The sequence below is a fragment of the Oratosquilla oratoria genome, chromosome 3, assembly GCF_046742065.1.
Source record: "Oratosquilla oratoria isolate Oo_2021 chromosome 3, ASM4674206v1, whole genome shotgun sequence".
In the NCBI taxonomy this organism is placed as follows: domain Eukaryota; kingdom Metazoa; phylum Arthropoda; class Malacostraca; order Stomatopoda; family Squillidae; genus Oratosquilla; species Oratosquilla oratoria.
Window position 1 is genome coordinate 12,723,930 of NC_134779.1, and position 21,999 is coordinate 12,745,928.

Genomic DNA, 21,999 nt, shown 5'->3' on the forward strand with positions numbered 1-21,999 from the left:
ACCCATCCTTGACTATGCGGTATATTTTTGGTCTCCGTCTTATAGAATGGACATCAATTCACTAGAATCAGTACAGAGGAGAATGACCAAAATGATACATTGTATCAGAAATTTACCTTACGAGGAGAGGCTAAGCACTTTAACTTACACTCTGGAAAGACGAAGAGTGCGGGTTGATCTAACAGAAGTGTTCAAGTGGATCAAAGGCTTTAACAAGGGTGACGCAAACAAGGTCATCATATTAAGACAACAGGGCAGGACTCGCAGTAATGTATTTAAATTTGACATATTTAGATTTAAGAAGGAAATAGGTAAGTACTGGTTTATTTATAGGGTAGTCAAAGAATGGAATACACTTAGTAACCATGTACTGAGCTCTGAAGCTATCGGTTGTTTTAAGAAACGGTTAGACAACTATATGGATGGGGATGACAGGTGGTAATGAACATGAAACTGTCTAGTGTAAGCCTTATTGTCTCTTGCAGTCTCCTTTATTCTTATGCTCTTAAGATACGCAGTAGTAGTATGATCTCCACACAAAAAGAAATATACAATAGATAAATAGATAAACACCTAAATAGATAATTGATGAATTAATAAATGACAAATGAATAAATGAATAAATAAAAAGTACAGAGGCAACGAAATGAAAGGACGAACGGACTGAAAGAATAATAAGAGGACATTAGAAAATGAAGGAGAACGGTAAAGGGCCTCAATTGATAGCTGTCCGCATAGATATTTTATGGAATAAGGAAAAAAATCGGGCAAACAACACAGAAATTATTTTAAAAATAAAATTGAAAAGTTTAGGTATTGTAGGTTAAATATTACATATACATGAGCTTAATTTGATTTTAAATTAACTATGCATGGTCTAAGTATCACGGCGATTCACCAGTGACAGTGGCAGTAACCCATTTGTCTCAAATTTGAAGCACTGAGGCACACGCCCATCTCCACCTCAGTCGTACGTGCGTCAGACTCCAGTACATTTTGTTTTTAGTTTTATGCACCGGGTTAATTTCAGTTGTGCCACATATGCTCTCCTGCATTATTAAGTCATTTTGGGGGTTTCGTTGATGGCAGTGTTACATTTTTGTTATTTATCACCACCAAACTGTTGAAATATGAGTTTCAAAACAACTGCTGACACAGTCGTACTGCAAACCAATAAGATGTTGGTTCTTGACTACATTTATACAAATATATTTTGTTCTATTTATGCTTTTTCTTAATATTCATGCAAAAAGTAAATATGTAGGAGTTTAAATTATGTTAATAAGATTATTAAATATCTACAGTCATATTTTTCTTTTCAGTTAACTTCATTCAAGTACACACCAACCCCCCATCAGGGACTCTCAGCTGATTGTTGTTATTTTGACTTGAACAAACGCATTTGTAGAAACAACTTGCAAGTCACTTCACATGTCAAACGAAAGCAAGCAAAGTACGTAATTAGGTGTAATATTTGCCATTAATGTAAGTTTCTGAATGATGTAATTAGTTATGATTATTATTATGTGAAGGATTAATTGTCAGACATTGAAAACTTCAGAGCCATACCGAACCAGTTATCCCCGTGAAATGCAATTCGTAGTAATTGAAACATATAGTTATATATCTAAAGTAATTATAAGGTAATGTGGGATTCTGGTGATGTTGGTATGGGTGTTTTAGATTATTTGAAATGGGGCAACTTACGTTGGGACGGAGATTTTGTAATAGTCTTGTACTTTAGACCATGTAACATTTAGTTTGCCTGGGCCTAGGTGAATGTGATGATTGATTCATATTAAAGGTTTAACATCTTAGATTGGGGAAACAGAGAACCATATGATGCAAATAATGATTTTATCCAATTTGGTATTGTCTTGACATTGAGGAAAAGACTATTTTTGCAAGAATATAATTCTGAGTCTCAGGTATTCCAATTTGCACTCAGATATATTATACAGCTAGCAGGGGAGTATTTTAGATACTATCATTAGTAATAAAAAGAAGTTATTCACTGAAAGATGTTGATAAACACTATGCTTTTATAAATGACTTGGTAGAATCTGGGGGTGTTCCTCAAATTGGTGATCCATCACTGCCATGCACACAATAGTCCTTTTGTAAGAGGTTGATATGCCATATGGTCTGACACAGTTGAAGGTTGCTATGCAATATAACATAATCAGGATCAGGTTCATCAGATAGTATCCACCGAAATTTGTTCTGTAGGTAGTCAGTGAAGTTTCTGAAATATTGTAGAAGTGTGTTCAGGACGTAGGAGCAATTCACCAATTGTGTGTAAGAGTGGAGGCTAGGAGAATTTTAATCCTCTATAGGTCTGATGGAGGGAGAGTATGTCTCTTGTACTGGTGTCTGATGTGGCCATTTGATTTGGCCTGCAATGGTACAGAAGCATTATCAGGAACCTGCTTTATTAGTATCTTCAATACATGTATGGTCCAATATCTCATCATGCTCATCTCCTTTCATGAGAGTATAGGCCCAGTTTTACCAAGCATCCCCAGTAATTGAGGTCATTCATGGCTTCAGTGTTCTTGGTGAAAACCCTCTATATCAACTCCAGTTCTTGTATACCACTCATTCTTTCTATGATGTGACCAGAGATTGCTATAGTAATTGAGAATTGGCTGTGTGAGTGTTCTCCACATTGTCATCATATGTTTTTGCTCTGTTAATATGAAAGGTCTTAGGAACCACCCAGACATTTGTTTGGCTTTATTTGCCATTGTTAAAATGTGGTTCGGGAAGGTGGCATCGTCAGTTAGCATCAGAAGTACACCTGCATATGGTAATATAGCATGACCCTTCCTTTGCATAGTCAGAAGGTGTTATCTATATGCTGAGACCACACTTCAGTAGTTCAAGTTTGTCATTGTTAAGCCACATATTGTTAATGTCAACCCATTTGGAGGTATTTTAGTGTTTCTGGATAATCAGCTTTGTTAAATCTGAGGGTGGTTACTTAGTGTCATTGATTTGAACCAGAAAGAACAAGGGCCCCAGTACCAATCTGTATGCTATCCTGCATCATATCTTATGGTAATAGTTGTAATCTGACATTCACTACTGAATTCTGGATTATATTATTAAATGCAAGTGCACTGGTTCTTTGTGCGTTGTAGTTCCTTTTACATGTTTTTGGGGAAACAAATTTCATAGCTTTGAGGATTTTTTGAAGTAGACTGGAATGAATTCACGAATAGAAGAAAAATAGAAATGGGAAATTTTTCTAAACTGTTAGAAATTATGTATGAACAAGTGCATCCCAAAAGTTAGTGGAAAATCCTGTTGTATAATGGGAGGCAGCTGAAAAGGTCAGAGATGTGGCTTAGAGAAAAATGGAGAAAAATCAAGAGAATGAAGGAAGAACACACAAGAACCAGAAATTAATTCACAAGAATCCAAAAAGGAAGTAACAGAAAAAAAGGTCTGATTGATTAATTGCCACCTTGAGTTACACAAAGTGGAAAACCTTTAGCCACCCCGTGGCTGGAAGCAGTCCTCAGGTCCTCCCATATCTCACTGGGAAGAAAATTTAGACAGTTGTCTGTGTTGTGTTAGTGTGGGAGTGTTTCCATGTTGTCAGCTGAAAGTGGTAGGGTTAAGGGAGCAGTTGTCACCTCTCCATGTGTGATAAAGTGTGAGAAATACAGTTGAACATAACAATCTATAAATTGGTATGATAGAAATTTTGGGCCCAGTCAGAAGACAGTGTCAACCCCTGAGGGCTGCACCTCCTGATGGAAGTGAGGGGGTTGACAGGTTTTGAAAATGGCCAGCTTTGCTGTTCATCTTGCTGGATCACCATATGCAGATACAGGTCATTGGTCCCTTTAGGGAAGGTGAGAACAGAAATGTTGGTTAAAAGATGTAATTTTTTTCTTCTTGATGGTCCCTCCTTTGGAAATGCTATTTCCTTCATTGAATGTGTTCAGTGCATAATATAGCAATACCCTATTGTAGGAAATATATTTAGTTACCTTAGTCTCTATTTTTGCCTCTTTTCTTTTAGCCACAATGAATGAAGCAGATTCCACAACAAAAGAAGGGAAGCCAGACAGTTCTCAACCAGAATCAGGAGGGCAAGAGGAAAACAATGATGATACTGGGAAGCAAGAGGCAGGAGCTGCAACAACAGATGCCGATAATGATGATACAGAGGCCACTGAGGCTGTAGCGGTTGGTATCGTCTTTAATTCAATTAATGGATAGGTGGATAAAGCTGTAGAAGTGACTTTTATACTTTCTTTCATATAAAAATTTACAGAATGTTAAATGATGTTAATTTTTTTTCCATTTTGCCTGCTTTTACTCGAAGCAACAGAACCGGTGATGGGGGCCTACTAATGGTGGTCCTGCAAAATAGATTTAAGAAAAATAATTTCCATCCTTCCCCCATCTTCATAACCTGTCAACACCCTCACTTTCATCAGGAGTTCCCAAGGATGCTGACAATTAATCTCAGTACTATACCCAGTATCTTCTTCTGTCGGCTTCACCTGTATTTCTTCTACCTTTTCTCATTAGGACAGCTTACATATAGCAGGTACTCCCCTCATCCTGTTACTATAATAGAGTGACATAGAAACAATCCCACACCAGTATAACATAGGAGTACAAAGTTTCATCCCAGGGTCCTTGGGATGGCCTAAGGACTATTGACAGTTGCTGTAGGGCTGCATGTTCCTATAACATTGAAACAAGAGGCAATAATTGCTATAATCATGGTGCAGACCTTTACACTATCCTTCCATTGTTAATTTATTGCCACTTGGTTCTCTTTCATACCAACCATGTACCCATTTCAACATAGCCCATACTCATTTTAGCCATTGTGCTCACCTTTCTACATTTTTGTCATTTCTATTTACACTTAAATTTTTACCAGAACACACCATCCTTTATCAGTTTTTCTTGTAACAAACACAACACCATCAAATTCTAATGTACTATTACCAGCCAGTATCCATAATTCACTCCTGTACCACAGTTGTACTATGGGACCTATTTTTTACATAGTACACTTTAATATAGACTGCAAAGTTCCATATGGAGGTCAGTTATATATTTTATTTAATTTTTATTTATTTATATTATTTATGGAAGCTTGCTGGCTGAGCAGGTTACAGCGTCATTACTTGCAGCGAAGGTTGAGGGGATGGCAGTTCGAATCCTGCCACTGGTGAAGTTGAACCAAGGGCATGGTTCATTAAATTCCACACTACAAAGTCCTCTGTGAGGGGCACTGTCCTTGCCTTCAGATAGGGGGAGGTTGTGATGGTAAACAATGTCATTTTAATATGGAATATTTTGAGTCAGTGCTACTACCAGGAATTAAACCACCCACAATGTTTTGGTACAGATATGTTGATGACATTTTTACAGTTTGGGATGATGAATGGGGTTCCTTCCAAGAATTCCACAATAAACTCAGTCACTTAATGAATAACATAAAATTCAAAGTGGAATGGGAAATAGATCACAAATTACCATTTTTAGATATCTTAATAATTAGAAATTCAGTCTTTATTGTTTACAGTTTACAGGAAGCCCACCCATACAGGGAACTACCTACATTTCTTTAGCTATCATTCAGATAAAATATAGTGTCACTTCTGGCCTATTTTTATGTGCTTTGAAAATATGCAGTTCACAATATTTAGACATGGAATTAATATCAGTAAGAAATCAGTTAAAATTAGGATACCCGTCATGGTTTTTACAAAAAGCCCTTAGCAAGGCAAAAATTAGTTTTTATAAATCTGATTCCCATTCCACTATGAAGTACAAGTGGGATAATTGTTGCATAAAATTGCATACATATACCAAGGGCTTTTTCCTCCTTACAAGGGAGGTAGCCAAAAAGAAAAAAGGCATAAAAACCATTCCCACCCATTCCATCCCTAAATGCACTCCACTCCCCTCCACCCTCTACCCTCCCTCTTTTCTTGGCACCTCCTGGATGACGGGTCATCCCTTCATCTTGTCCACTGCCCTGGGTCAGAAGCAGTGTCGCAAGACACAGCACATCCACAGCAAGGCCGCTTCATTAAATCGGCGACCCCCCCCCCCTTTCCGTCCCCTCATGCAGAAAAGGAGAAGACTGGGAGAAATCCCTTTGGGCTACGTCAAATTTTACTCACACATACTACCTCAGCCCCCGTCCCCCCACCCATTCCACCTCATGCATCACAACATCATCCATATACAACCATTCTCCATTCACCCCTGTCTTCTGTCCTCTCCGGTCCTTCCTCAACAGACATTCCCCTCTTCCCCAAAGCCCCTTTCACCCCATCCATCCATCTCATTCTAGGTCCCCCCCTCGTGTTCACTCCTTCCACATCTGCCTTCCATACCTCTTTTACTAGTCTTTCTTCACTCATTCTTTGCATAAAATTTCCATATAATAAATCAATCAATGTCTCAATTGTTACCAAAGGAAAAAGTCAATTTCATCTTCAATTATCCTAATAATTTGTTCAGTAAAGTTGCCAATGTACATCACAGATCAAAGAGCAATACAACTCCTGGAGTTTACAAGTTACCTTGTTTAGATTGCAATAAAAGCCATCAGATAAATTGGGACGACACTGAAATAATTTACAAATCTAAATGCCGTTTTAGAAGAAAAATAATAGAATCCTCTTTAATAAATAATTTTCCTAATTATGATATTTCCAATGGCCAATGGTCACCAGATTGTATAACTTCCTTAGCTATAAATAGACTGCTACCCTCTACATCAACAGTGGACAAAATCCACCAATGTCCACGTAGCGCCGGACACGTGACCTGAGTCCCCGTCCCTACCTGCTCACCTCACTACTTTTGTATAAATACATGCTTTTCTCCACTCTGTAATCACATCTGCTGAAGAGGATCACAGATAGTGATCGAAATATACGGATCTTTTTACTTTCGCCTATTCTTCTCTGAAAGTGGGTCATTAGTATAACATATATATATATATTGTCTTTCAGGATACAGCAGAAGAAAAAAAGGATCAGGAGATGGTGAATTTTAAGCTCATCTTTAATAAAACCAAATATGATATCGAATTTCCCTTGGACAACACTATCAAACAACTTAAAGAACATCTGCAGTCTTTAATTTGTAAGTATAAGTTGGTAGTTTGTATTTCAAAGTGTATCAGGCAAAAATTGTATGAGCTGTTCGTATGCAGTGATCAGAATATCTTTCTGCTGGCCAAAATCTGTGTATGCTAATGATCTTAATTTAATTTCTTGTTTGTTTTCACTGTCCAGTCCTTGACACTGAGAGGGACTTGGTTATATCTTTCCAAAATCCAGCGATTTGAAGTTTGGCCAGACTTTTTTTATTCATAGGGTTATGGGCACCATGGATCCTTCCCCGTAGGTTGGAAGAAAAAAAAAAAAATGATTTATATAAAACTTGTAGGAGGCCATGTTGACAGGTCAAAGGAAATTATTATTATTTTTATTTATTTATTTATTTTATTTTTTATTTTTATTTTTTTCCCAGTTTTGTTTCATTTATACCTTCTCACTGGCCAGGCTGATTAGCACACAAGCTGTTTGTACCAAGCATGTTTTGTACAAACAGTAGGCCCACAGTTTTTTTTTTTTTTTCTCTCTTTAATTTGTTATACCAGCACTAGTTGGCAGTTTGGTGAAAATAAAAAAAGGAATTTTGCCTGTTTTTATTTTATTTTGATTTCAGGTTTTACAATGTAGATGGGCCTGTAACCCAATGAATAAAAATAGTGTGGCCTTAGGGAAATGGAATACTTTTTATAAGTTCATTGCTGTATATCACAACATATCATTGTCTGGAGGATTTCTTGTGGAAACAAAACTCAAAACACCTCATTGTACACTGCCTTAATCTTGTCTTACTCAGGCGACAGCACAATATATCTTCCTTGTCTTAGTGACTTTTGGGCTAATCCAGTAGCCATTACCAGTTACCTGGGAGCTGTGGGTCTTACAAGAGATCCAAGCCAATGAATTGATGAGTGATCTCTGATTCGTTAGAACTTGTATTTTATTAACTTAGGCGAGCATATTTTGAAGAAATTTCCCTTATCTGTTTCACAGGTTTGTCAGTCAAGCCCATTTGTGAGTCCCAACTCATGCTGCAAATCATTAAAACTTGTTATTAACAGGTCTGGAATTGGGGCTGTGCACCTGTCAGTCTAGATGTGTTGTGAAGTTTGACATTTACTAAATTGTGGTCACCAGCACGTATGCTTTCTTGTTTTTCTAGTAGCTCTCATTCATGGCTGGTGTTTACTCTTTTCTCTGATGTTCTGAATAATTTTCAGTATTTGATAAATGGAGGTTGAAGTTTGGAATAGCATGGTAAGGTTATGATGTGAAATCCATAAGAATGAAAGTCCTTCAGAGTAAAACTAGAATGTGAGAAAGGATAGAAAGGATATACAGAGTGCACAGATGTTGAGAAGGGGTGCAGTCTTGGAAACTGTAAGAAAGATAGACCCTGTTAAAAGCAAATGTGTTGGTTGGAACAAATATATTTGAAAGCAATTTTTTTATTTTCTTTTCTTAATTTTCTTGATGTATAAAAGTGCATTGTTGTAATGGAATCAAAATGTGTCAAGTGATAATTATTAGATGTAATTGTGTAATTAATGCATGTGGAGAAATAGCAATAAACTGTGGTGATATGCAAATATATTTGAGAATATTAGTTGCAGTGGACATACCATTATAATAAGTGAATCTGTGAAAGGGCAATGATCATAAAGGTATGGAAAACTCAATGAGAGATTAATAAATGTAAAGAACTTCATGGGGAAGGTATGTGGTCATTAAAGACAAATTACGGGACATGTATTGAAGAACTGCATTATGATGAGGAACTTTTGCTTGTGTAGTGGCAGCTCCATATGTGACTTAGCCACTGGTAGTAGATATTGTGACAAGTTTTTCGTTTTATCTCACAAAGGTAACATGGGTTTTGCATGCCATGTTACAAATAAAAATGCTTTTGATATTTGCATAAATTATTGAAAACTTTTACTTGGGTTTACTGAATGTATTTAAATACCTGAGGATGAAAAGCATTATAAATATTTTGAAGACAAATGCCATGCTTGATATTTAATATAATTTTTTAGGTAATTCCTTAAATGATATATGGTAGGTAATTCCTGGAATTCATTAGAATTAAAACTTGATAGTTTACAAGACACCTGAATCATCCAGCATTAGGTTTGTATTTAAGCATTTTGTAATTTAGATTTTGTTCTCTGCAGATGTTTTACCTGCAATGCAGAAAGTAATGATCAAAGGACTGGCTAAGGATGAAAAGACGCTACGTGAGTTGGGTGTAACCAAAGGCATGAAGGTGATGGTAGTTGGTTCTAAATTGGACGATGTGGTCAATGTCAATACGGCCAAGACTGAAGTGAGTTTCTGAATTGTAGTACTTCTGATAGATTGAAAAAAATTGTATTTACACAAATTTAAAGCATCATAAATTTAGATTTCCTGTGTTCTTATTTTTTATTTTATTTATTTATTATTATTATTTTTTCATACATATACAAAAGGCTTTTTCCCCCCCTTATAAGGGAGGTAGCCAAACACAAAGACATAAAAACCACTCCCACCCATTTCATCCCTAATACACTCTACTCCCCTCCACCCTCTTCCCTCTTCCCTCCCTCTTATCTTGGCACCTCCTGGATGACTGGTCATCCCTGCATCTTGTCCACTGCCCTGGGTCATAAGCAGTGTCGCAAGACACAGCACATCTACAGCAAGGCTGCTTCATTAAATCGGTGAACCCCCCCCTCTCCGTCCCATCATGCAGAAAAGGAGAAGACGGGGAGAAATCCCTTCAGGCTGCATCAAATTTTTCTCTCGTATACTACCTCATCCCCCATTCCCCACCCATTCCACCTCATGCATCACAACATCATTCATATACAATCATTCTCCATTCACCCCTATTTTCTGTCCTCTCCCCTCCTTCCTCAACAGACATTTCTCTCTTTACCAAAGCCCCTTTTACCCCATCCATCCATCTCATCCTAGGTTGCGTGGATGTGTTACAGATGAGAGTAAAAGGGAAGAGATAGGCAGTATGTTTGTGAGAAGAAAGATGGATGTGTTGGCATTGAATGAAACCAAGTTGAAAGGGAGGGGCAAGTTTGAGTTTGGGAATGTAGTTGGGAGGATCTCAGGAGTGAAGAGAGGATGAGGGAGAGTAAGGGTGGTTATATTAGTAAGTGAAGAGATAGGTGTGTGGTGGAGTGGAAGGAGGTTTCTTCAAGGTATGTGGATGAAGGTGAAACTGGGAAGGGAGATGTGGGTTTTTGTAAGTGCATATGGGCCTGGTAGTAAGAAGAGTGTAGGGGAAAGGGAGGCTTTTTGGATAGATTTAAGTGAGTTCATAGAGGGATTAGGGAGAAATATCAATGTAGTGGTATTGGGAGACCTCAATGCTAGGGTAGGAAATAAATCAATAGACAGAGTGGTTGGAAAGTGTGGAGTTCCAGGAAAAAATCATAGTGGAATGTTGATGATGGAGATGTGTCTAGAGAGTTGATGATAGTAAATACAGTGTTTAGGAAGAAAGTTAAGCATAAGTACACATTGGAGAGGGTGGTGGATGTAAGGGTGGTAGATAGAGAGTTAATGGGCTCTATCATGGTAACCAGTAGAATAGTAGAAAGAGTTAAGGATGTACATGTTCTAAGGGGAGAGAGTTGGGGAATATCAGATCATTTTTTGGTAGAAGGTAAGTTGAGAGTGGAGGATAGATGGAGAAAGAGGAAAAAAGACAGAAGGTAGGGAGGTGTTCAAAGTGAACTGCTTAAATGAGAAAGAAAAGGAGTACAAGAAGCTGAGAGAGGAGTGGGAGAGATGAAAGGATAGAATATAACTAGGAATGGAGATGTGCAAAGATTGTGTGTCAAACAAGGAGGACAGGAGGAAATAGAAGGGGTAGTGAGTTGTGGTATGAGAAAGCAAAGACGGTTGTAGAAAAAAGAAGCGAGCATTCACAGAATGGTTACAAAATAGGACAAAAGAATTGTATGAGAGGTACAAAGAAAAAAGAAGAGAAGTAAAACATAAAATAAAAGGAGGCAAAGAGGAGAGCAGATGTGAAATGGGGTAAGAGTATGACAAAAAAAAATTAAAAGTAATAAAAAGATATTTTGGAAAGAAATTAAGGAAGAGGAGGCAAATCAAGTAGAGAAGAAAAGGTAAAAGGTGCAGATGGAGAGATGATAATGGAAGAGAAGGCAGTTAGAGGAAGATGCTAAATGTGAAGGAGGATAGGGAGGGAAAGGTAGTGTAGTGGGAAGTACTAAGAATATAACAGTGATGAGTGAGGAAAATGGAGAAGAAATAAGAAAAGATGAAATGAAGGCAGTTGTTAAGATGATGAGAGAAGGTAAGGCATCTGGGTAGGATCGGTGTCATGCAGGTACAGTGATGGTGGACTGGCTGGCTGGTGAGGTTTTTTAATGTTTGTTTAAGAGAGGGTAGAGTGCAACAGGACTGGAGGAGTGCCTGTATAGTTCCACTTTACAAGGGAAAAGGTTACAAGTGTGAATGTAGTAGTTTTAGTGGGATCAGCTTGTTAAGTGTAGTTGGAAAGACATATGGGAGGATCTTGATTGAAAGGATTAGGAGAGGAACAGAGGGAGGAATTGGTGAGGAACAGTGTGGGTTTAGGACAGGTAGGGGTTGTGTATATCAGATTTTTGTGGTAAGACAGACATGTGAGAGAGCTTTAGGATTTTTGGGTTTTTATGGATTTGGAAAAGGCTTATGACAGGGTAGACAGGAAGGCACCATAGTAGGTATTGCAGATATATGGGATAGGAGGAAAGCTTTTAGGAGCTGTCAAGAGTTTTTACGAGAGTGTTAGAGTCCGAAATGGAGAGTGTGTGTGGTTTGAGGTAAAGGTGGGACTTTGCCAGAGATGTGTTATTTTGCCTTGGCTGTTCAGTTTATACATGGATGGGGTGGTGTGAGAGGTAATGGGTCAGGGATTGGAGATGGTTAAAGAAAATGAAGAAAAGTGGGAGGTGAGCCAGTTGTTGTTTGCTGACGATACTGCACTTGCAGCAGGATCAGAGGAGGGATTGAGGAAGTTAGTGACAGAGTTTGGGAAGGTGTGTGAAAGAAGGAAGTTGAAGACAAATATGGGTAAAATAAGGTGATGAGATATACAAGGGAGAAAGTGGCAGTAGACTGGATGTGAGTATTAAGGGAGAGAGACTGGAGGAAGTGGATAGTTTTAGATACTTGGGTGTGAATGTGGCAGGAAAGGGAGGAGTGGAGGTGGAGGTAGAATGTAGATTGGGAGAAGCAGTTAAATGCCTAGGTGGATTAAAAAGTGTAATGAGAAATAGACATCTGGGAATGGATGCTAAGAGGAGATTGTATGAAGGAGTGATTGTGCCAACAACACTGTATGGGGCAGAAACATGGAACATAAGAGAGAAAGAGAGGAGGAGTTTGAATGTGTTTGAGATGAGGTGCCTGAGAAGTATGATAGGAGTTACTAGGCTGGATAGAGTGAGAAACAAGGAGGAGAGGAGAATGGGGATGGAAAGGAAGTTGGGAGATAGGGTTGATGAAAAGGTATTGGGATGTTTTGGACACATGTAAAGAATGAATGAAGAAAGATTAGTAAAAGAGTTGTGGAAGGCAGAGGTAGGAGGAGTGAACATGAGGGAGCAACCTAGGATGAGATGGATGGATAGGGTAAAAGGGGCATTGGGAAAGAAGGGAATGTCGGTTGAGGAAGGATGGAAGAAGATAGAAGATAGGGGTGAATGGAAAATAGTTGTGTATGGATGATGCTGTGATGCCTGTAAGGGAGTGGGTGGGGGATGGGGGGGATGAGGGATGTATGAAAAATAAATTGACACAACCCAAAGGGATTTGTCCCCTCCCCATCTTCTCTTTTCTGCATGAGGGGACGGAGAGGGGGCTCGCCAATTTAATGAAGCGGCCTTGCTGTGGATTTGCTGTATCTTGCGACACTGCTTCTGACCCAGGGCAGTGGGTGAGATGCAGAGATGACCCATCATCCAAAAGGAGCCAAGATAACAGGGAGGGAGGTGGGTGGGTGGGAGCAGAGTCTATGGGAATGGAATGGGAGGGAGTGGATTTTATACCTTTGTTTTTTGGCTACCTCCCTTATGTATTTTATTTATTTATTATTGTTATTTTTTTATTTATTTTTTTATCATTATTATTATTATTATTATTATTTTTTTTTTTTTTTTTTTTTTACTTTATGTATTTATTTTTTATTTATTGATTTATTTTTTTATTTATTTTTTCTTTTTTATTTATTGATTTATTTTTTTTTCATATGTACACCAATGACCTTTTCCTCTCATAAATATGGTGCCATGTTAAAAAAATGAGAGATGGCACACATACACACACACGACACAATGGCTCAGTGGTAGCAATTGTGGCCACCACTATGGCAATCCGAGTTCGAATCCCACACAGGGCTGAAATAATTTCAGCATCACTGCACTGCAAGTTGTTACTCCCACTCTCGTGGGTGGGAATTTTGGTGTGCATGTGAGGTCACAGCATTACCCATAGATCAGTCATATAGGAGCTCTGAGCTCTCTTCCAGGAGGGTAGTAACTGTCAATCATGAGTGCAACATGTGATCCAAAATCTTGGTGAATTACACATGGAGTAATAGGGAAGAAATAACCTAGAAGAAGGAATAGTCCAATTTAAAAAAAAAGAGAGAGAGAATCTCTTGTCAGAGATGTAGTCTTACTTTTTGGTTGCTGTGGATGTGCTGTGTCTTGCAACACTGCTTCTGACCCAGGGCAGTGGACAAGGTGCAGGGATGACCCATCATCCAGGAGGTGCTAAGATGAGAGGGAGGGTGGAGGGGTGTGGAGTGTATTCAGGGATGGAATGGGTGGGAATGATTTTATGCCTTGTCCTTTTTGGCTACCTCCCTTGTAAGAGGGAAAAAGCCTTGGTATATGTATGTATGTGAACCTCATGGAAGTTACACCTTGTAGAAGAAATGCAAATGATTAGGGAAATTACCTCAGTAACTCTAGGAAAAATCTTGGATGTAACAGACCAAATTGATAACATATATAGGTATGGTCAGCATAAGAGAAATGGCACACATCCAATAGAAATAATGTTCAAGTCACAAGTCATGGCAAATGAGGTAATCAGCAAGTCCTGGAAGTTAGCAAAAGAAGAGAAGCTAAAAGATATTTGGATTAGGAAGGATGCTAATGAAGAGGAATGAGCAAAGTCAAGAAAGTTCTTACAAGAATCCAAAGAGGAATATATATATATATATTATTTATTTTTATATATATATATATATATATATATATTTTTTTTTTTTTTTGGGGGGGGGGGGTGAAATGTCACTCCCATGGGCTTTGTTTGAGTCCATGCAGTCATATTTATGGAAGACACCTTACAGAGAGAAAGTGGGATGGTGTAGCTTGTCAGCGGGTCACCAATTAAATGAAGCATCCTTGCTGTGGATGTACTGTCTTGCCACACTACTTCTAACCCAGGGCAGTGGGCAAGATGCAGCGATGAGCCAAAAAAAAAGCAGGAGGGAGGGGGATGAATGGGAGTAAAGTATGCTCGGATGGAATGGGTGGGAGTGGATTTTTTGCCTTTGTTTTTTTGGTTACCTCCCTTGTAAGGGGGAAATGGCCATTGGTATATTAAGCTTTCACTCAAGAGTGATTGATGCAATGCAAGAGAGAGAGAGAGGGGGGGGGTGGACTTTGTGTACTTTGACCTAGAGAAGGCATTTGATAAAGTACCTTACAACTGACTTGTGTGGAAATTGGAGCACTTTGGAGGACTGAAAGGTAAACCACTAGAATGAATGGAAGATTTTTTTGAAGGAAAGATACATGAGGACACTGGTAAAGTTCAGTGCTAGCACCAATAATATTTCTTGTCTATCTTACTGACATGATGGAAGGAACAGCAAGCTATGCCAACATGTCTGCAGATGATGCAAAATTCATGAGAAGATTGAAAAATGCAGAGGATGGTAGACTATTGCAAAAAGATCTAGACATTATTTTTGGATGGAGCAAAGAATGGGAAATGGACAATGGTGGCAAAAGACCATCTTTAAACTATTCTTTTGGAAGTGAACCCATTACAAAAGCAAAAGGAGAGAAAGATTTGGGAGTGTTGATAAAATACAATTTGTCACTTAACAGACATAGCAGGATTGTGGGAGAGATGTGAACTACTGCTGAAGATCAAAGTGGTGTTTCACTATATGGATGAAGAGATGATGAAAGAACTCATCAGAACCTTGATACATCCAAGACTGGAATATGCGTCAGTAGTGTGGTCCCCACACAGAGTGAAGGATATAAGCAAGATTGAGAGAATACAAAGGACAGCAACCAAACTGGTCCCCAGCCTGGCAGATAAACCATATGAGGAAAGACAAAAAGCACTGGGTCTACCAACTTTAAAAGATTGGTCACTTAAGGGGATGCATTGCATTGACAGAGAGATCTCCTGATTAAAGATGGGAGGGCTTTAAGAGGTCATGGAAGCAAATTAAGAAAGACTACATGTCTAAAGGATGTGAAGAAATATAGTCTTCCATAAAGATGCATAAGTACTTGGAATAGCTTAGGAAGTGATATAGCCTAAGCTCAAATAATATACGAGTTCAAATCTAAATATGATAATTGTTAATCAAGGATATGGGTTAGGTTGGAACTGTACATGAATTTGAGGGTATGATAAAAAAAAATTGGAGAATAGGAGATGGGACCCAGTGTGCATTGGTCCTTTCCTGTGTATTACAATTAGGTAAATACAGTTACATAAATACACATGAATACCTGTCTTCAGAAGGTTTTCTTCTAACTGTATATATTTGGAGCTCCTGTGCTTTATATTCAGGTTTGGCTGCATTTCCTTACAGACACCACCAGCTGAGACCCCAACAGCAGCTGCCACATCAAAAGAACCTTTGTGCAAACAGAAGAACCACAAGAAGATAATTGACAAAGGACTACCAGAGGATGCTTTGCAGGGGATCAAAAATAAACGCGTGAGTTACTTACTAATTTTGTCATTGTCGTGGAAGGAATTTTTTTCTGCTTTTGAAGTCCTCATTCAGATACATTATATATACAGACCAAAGGCTCCTTCACTTTTCTATGGAGGGTTGACAGAGCCAAAAGTCAATCCCATCACAAGCACATTGAAATCCATTTAATGCACCCCTCCCCCCATCTCAGCACCATCCCACTACTTCATTATATGGTGACCACCCGCCCCACCATCTGTCACACACATGGTAGATGAGAAGAATATCCCATCATGCTGCATTATCCTTTTATCCATTCACTTCCATCTTGTGCACTCTTTATGCTGCTCCACAGGCATCCCTCATGCATCCAAGACCCTCATTACCCTATCCATCTTCATCATACTTTGTCTTCTTTTCAAGTTCCCTTCATACTCATCTGCTGTCCACATTCTTTATTGCAGGACATGCCTCACTCATTCTTTTCATATGCCCAAATCTCCTCAACACTTTGATCTATCCTAACATGTTATATAAGATGTGGGTGTGTTTTGACCTGGCCATTTTTTATATAAGGAAGACCTGGAAGACATGTCAACCCCTTTACCTCCATCTGGAGGTGCAGCCCCAAGTAGTTTATCTCTCTGTTAGCTTAGAGTATATGAACTCCTTTTCACATATGGAGAACATATGTCAGCCAGTGACATAGAAACAGTCCCACACTAACACAACAAGACAACAGAGATCAGTGGGAGAGCCTGAGAACCATTATGAGCTGCTGTGGGGCTTTAGGTTTCCCATGGGTTTGCAGTCATTGAAGCTCGAGGCAACAATTATTATTAGTATCATTATTATTATTATCATCATATTATGTAATCTTTCAATTGGAATTAATTCATTAATACATTTTGTGTTAAGGTTACTTGAACATTTGCATCATTTATATTCTGCTCATTTTGTTCTTTACTATCAGAACAAAGTGATTGAGATGCCTTAATTTTCCACTGCCAAAGAATGAACATAAAGAGTTGAAGAAAGGTTGGTAAGAATGGTGTTCCCCTCCAACAGGAGACTCTACCCCTCCATCCCCTGTCAGGAATGGTCAACAAGTCAGGTGGCAAAGTTCGTCTCACATTCAAACTTGAAATGGATCAGCTATGGATTGGCACCAAGGAGAGAACAGAGAAAATCAATATGAACCACATTCGGCAAGTGGTTTCTGAACCCATTGAAGGCCATGAACAGTATCATATCATGGTCAGTCCCATTGTTTATCTTAGGTTTCTTGTAATCTGGTTACAAGGGTCTTACAATTGTTTAGGTGATGTTTATGATTGTATAGTATATGTCTAAAGGAGAGTACTGCATGGATAATCTCAGTATACAATCAACAGCAAGCTATAATAACATTCTATTTAGCTAATAAATATCAGTAGTTAACATTCTATTTACCTAATAAATATCAGTAGTTAACCATATCTGATTGATTCTGTTTTCAGCTGTAATATGCCTTTGCTCTTTCCCTAGTTTCCATGATTTCTGTACATAGCCTTCCCAAAATATGTAGAAAAATTAGTTAAAACACCTGATAGCCATATGCCAATGAATTTGTTTTCATTGATGCTTGGCTGCATCAGCCACTAGTAGGCTACTAATAACCTAACCTAACTAGTAAATTCTTATCCTGGACCTGTCTCCTGCTTAACTCAGTTCCTTTCCTTTGTTGTTATATAAAAAAGAAAATTATTATCCACTTTGTTTCTTGCTTAATGCCCTCAAATACCTCCTATGCAAATAAAGAATTTACAATAGTTTTTTCCTTTCTCAAATTTGTCTTCATTCAGAAATTTACATTGATGAGGTATTGTCCATCCAATGACTGTCCTTGGACAGGCTCACAGATGTATATTAAATGTGTGTGGATACAGCTGAGAGCAGAAGGAAAGAGATTGGCAATATGTTTTTGTAAAAAAAAAAAAAAAAAATGGCTGTGACAGTATTGAGTGAAATAAGTTGAAAGGGTGAGTTTGAGTTTGGGAGCATGACAGGTAGGGTGTCAGGAGGAGTAATGAGAAGGTAAGGGAAGGAAGTAGTAGCACTGCTAGTAAGTGATGAGGTGTGTAAGTTATTGGTGGAATGAAGGGAGGTGTCATCTAGATAATTTGGGCAAAGATGACATTGGGATGGAAGAAGTAGGTACTGAGGATATGCACCACCAATCACAGCACTTCATGAATGAAGGGTTATCTGTATCCCCTGCCACACTGCTTGAGGCTTGACACTTATGTAGCAGTGCCTGACAGCTATGATTTGGTTTACCCCCACCTCTTCATTATATAATGACTCCCTTTTCCTTCTCAGCCACTCAAAATAATTTATGGAGCAGATAAGAATATCCCTTTGGGCTACATCACATTTCTATCTGTTCACAATCTCCCTCCACTCACTCCCATCTTATGCAATCTCCCCTCCCTGGTCAGTAGATATCCCTTGTGCATCCTAGGACCACCCCTTCATCACCATTTATGGTTATCCTCTCAAATTTACTCTGTTTTGCCATGCTCTTTTTGTTAGTTTTTCCTTGCTTGTTCTTTCCATATGCCCAAACCACCTCAGGCCTATTCTGTTTTAAAGCTGGATGTAGTTGTGCTAGTGTGGTTCTTTATTGTCATGAGAGGAATTTCATTGATGGTCAGCCTTGGAGTGCTTGTTTTGTGATCAGTGTGTTGTTTTTGTATGGATATATTGCATAATGATACACATAATAGAAGTTGTTTTATTTTATTGACAGGGTCTCCAATTAGGTCCAACAGAAGCCTCCAGGTACTGGATCTATTGGGTGCCTGCGCAGTTTGTAGATGCAATCAAAGATACGGTCCTTGGGAAGTGGTAGATGAAGCAGTATCTCCTTCAATGCAAGTGACACCATAAAGATGCTGGTGGGTGAATGTAGAAGACACTTTCCTTGTATATTTAACATTTTGGAGACTTGAGAATGTTGAGTAAGCTGATATGTTTTGATTGATTAATTGTTACCTTGAGTTTCACCAAGTGGAAAACCTGCAGCCCCACAGTAGCTGGCAATGATCCTCAGACCTTCACAAAGGTCTCTCTGAAAAGAAACTTGGCACTGTTGTCAGTATTGTATCAGTGTGGGATGGTTTCTATTTCATTTTCTGAAAGTGGTTGGTAGGGGGAGTGAATCAGCTGCCTGTTGTCAGCTCACCATGATTGAAAATGTTTAGGAAATACACAGAGACAGGTGTGGGGGTTGACAGGTTTTGAAAATGACAGCCTTGCTGCCCATCTTGTAGGACCACCACATACAGGTTGTTGTTGTTGTTGTTCCCTAGACTATCTGTCCGAGCAGTCCCATCTCCCCAAGGAATGCCACGACCAAAACAGAGTTTTCCCACAAATCCTTAATGGAATGTATGTTGTGTTGTTTGCGTGCATGATTGTGGTTAATGCAGTCTTCCATGATGTATTGAATAGTATGGGGTGAAGTGTTACATCCTGGGCATTTGTCCTCAATGCAGTCATCCAATCTCTTTTGGTAGCTTAGAAGGGCTGGGTGGTGGCCGCATCGCAGTCTGGCCAGGTGGACTCTGTCCTTTTGTTGGAGAGAGGATTCAGAGGGATGGATATCATGGGGTCTGGCATGCAGCAATGTGTTGTCTTTTAGTGTGTTAATGGAGCAGTAAGTGATGTGATTATGAATATGTTTCTGGAGGCTGGTATTTGGTGGTTTTGGAGGAAGAGAAGAAAGTATTTGTGTGTGATATAGGTATTTGGGTGTATTTTTTTATGTTTCTTGGTGTGTGTGTGTGTGTGTGTGTGTGGGTGTTCTGCTGTATAGTGTAGTGGGTGTGCTGTGTTTGTAGAGGCTGCAGCAAGTGATTGTGTGCCTCTCATGTCAAGGCAATCTTTGACTCTGAGGACTTTTGTTTCATAGTGTAGATGGTCTGTAGGCATATGTGCAGCCTGTAATTGTTTTTAAGGCTTTGTTTGTATGATCTGAAGGGTGTTGAGGTGTGTCTCACTGAGACTAGGTGCCCATGCTGGACTCGCATAATTTATCACTGAGCATATGCATTGTTTGTGTACAGGTACATACAGGTACCCTTCATTGGTTCCTAATGACTGCATATACCTTGAGAATGGTATTAGCTTCATAATTTAGACTACATTATTTGGTTGATGCATTAGATTAAAGTGATTTATAGATAGAAAATTTAGCAATACAATATTGACTGAATACAATTCATAGCTTAATGTAAGTATTGATTTATAATGATACAAGCCTAATCTGATATGGAATGTAATGTTTGTATCTTGTTTGTCTAGTTTCTGTCAACGAAGATGCAGCCCAGGTTGAGACATCATTTCATATTCTGGAGTATCCTGAACAAAAGTAAGGGAAGAATACACATAGAAAATAAGTTCCTGTCAAGGTATTTATGAAGTAGTTGAAAATACAGTGCGGAAAGACTACTTTTTTAACATAAATTATAGGATTGAAGAAAGATGCAATAGAGGAGTTGACATAGGACAAAACTTGTTGCAGGAAAGACAGGGTAAGGGAAGTGATGGAAGCTTCTTACAACCTGGTAACTTTATGTGGTGTTGATTGTGTTAAAAGGGGCTTCTGAGACCACAGATTGTGATCCTTATATATGTGATACTAACGGATATGTGTAGCAGTGAGTCCATCTATAAAACATGTAGAACATACCAGCATTATCATTCAGAAAGTCATGGTTTCATATCACTCTATTCATAGTTTATACATTTGTGGCTTAGAGACAATACTTCATAAGATAGCTACCAATTTTACAAAGTTGATGGCATCACCTGACATGTTCTTCGTGCAGTTTACCACAAGGTTACAGAAGAACACACATTGCAGGTAAGATGCACTGTCACCAAGGAAGTAAAGGCACAAACCAAAGTGGAGATTAGAACATCAGGTCTCTCATAAGTCATCTTGAGGTACATTATTTAAAAATTTTCAATGGCTGGGAGAGTGAGGGCTCACACGCAAGAAGGGCATAGTGAAGGAATTTCATATGTGCTTGGTTTGCATTTAGTATCTTTTTCCAGACATTGAATTCATGGAATGTTCCATATCTTAAGATGATTTTAGTGACTTAAAACCACTCGCCTAATTGATGCTTTTGTACTTTGGCTTTGCCTAATTGCAAGGAGCATACCTTGTACTTTTTCAAGTTATCGGTTGTTTCTGTATAAGATTGGTTGCGAGGTTTGGTCTCTCCATAGCCAGATTGCTTTTTAGATATTTTTCATAACACAGAGTCGTAAGGTCTAGTCTAGTGTGCATGGTTTAGTTGGCAACACAACACTAAATCAAGCCATTACTAGACCAAAATACCCTTATTATACAATGGGAAAATTTTGGTGTTGTTAACTTGCCTGGTATATCACCAGATTGCATGTTCATATACACAAGTGCATCTCAGTTTTTGGCTAAATCTTCAAACAGTATTTATATAGTTTTGAACTACACTTTCCATAGAAATGTAAACAGTAATGAACAGTCTATTATAGTTTATGTAAAATTTAAGCTTGCAGACCTCATATTACATTTTATTCGTATTGTAGTACTTGAAATTATGTATTCAGAAGAGAAAACTAAATTTTTTCGTCATTAATTCCTTTTATTCAGTGTATCGGGTTTTTCACTTTGTGTAATGTGAGGTTAGACCAAACACTCTGTATTCTGTATTGGAAGAGTACAGAGGCTTAGATTATCATATTAAGATTTTTTTGTCCTCTTTATTTTCTTTTTTCCTTCAGTGTAACCCACTGCAGTTTCACTACTTTACAACATTCAAACAGGGGCTTAACTTAACACCTTTGATAGCACACCTGGAGGACCTAATAACAGATATATATTCA

General features: G+C 38.5%; 1 protein-coding gene across 4 annotated transcripts in view; it reads left to right on the plus strand.

Moving 5' to 3' along the window:
• The first annotated feature begins 907 nt into the window (after positions 1 to 907).
• The window catches only part of LOC143020401 (ubiquitin domain-containing protein UBFD1-like), a 23,032-nt gene continuing 1,940 nt past the window's right edge, over positions 908 to 21,999 (plus strand). Inside the window, exons 1-9 of one of the 4 annotated variants that reach the window (XM_076176834.1) lie at positions 908 to 970; positions 1,323 to 1,453; positions 4,034 to 4,200; positions 7,005 to 7,137; positions 9,284 to 9,435; positions 15,973 to 16,101; positions 17,149 to 17,337; positions 18,872 to 19,019; positions 20,428 to 21,999. The exon at positions 20,428 to 21,999 is cut by the window's right edge and continues 1,939 nt beyond it. In XM_076176834.1, coding sequence (XP_076032949.1) covers positions 1,432 to 1,453; positions 4,034 to 4,200; positions 7,005 to 7,137; positions 9,284 to 9,435; positions 15,973 to 16,101; positions 17,149 to 17,337; positions 18,872 to 18,973 — 894 coding nt within the window. In that variant the 5' untranslated portion in view covers positions 908 to 970; positions 1,323 to 1,431 and the 3' untranslated portion in view covers positions 18,974 to 19,019; positions 20,428 to 21,999. Of the gene's footprint in view, positions 975 to 1,322; positions 1,486 to 3,722; positions 3,864 to 4,033; positions 4,201 to 7,004; positions 7,138 to 9,283; positions 9,436 to 15,972; positions 16,102 to 17,148; positions 17,338 to 18,871; positions 19,020 to 20,427 lie in introns of those variants that run through there. The other 3 variants (XM_076176829.1, XM_076176838.1, XM_076176824.1) reach the window with 3 other exon arrangements.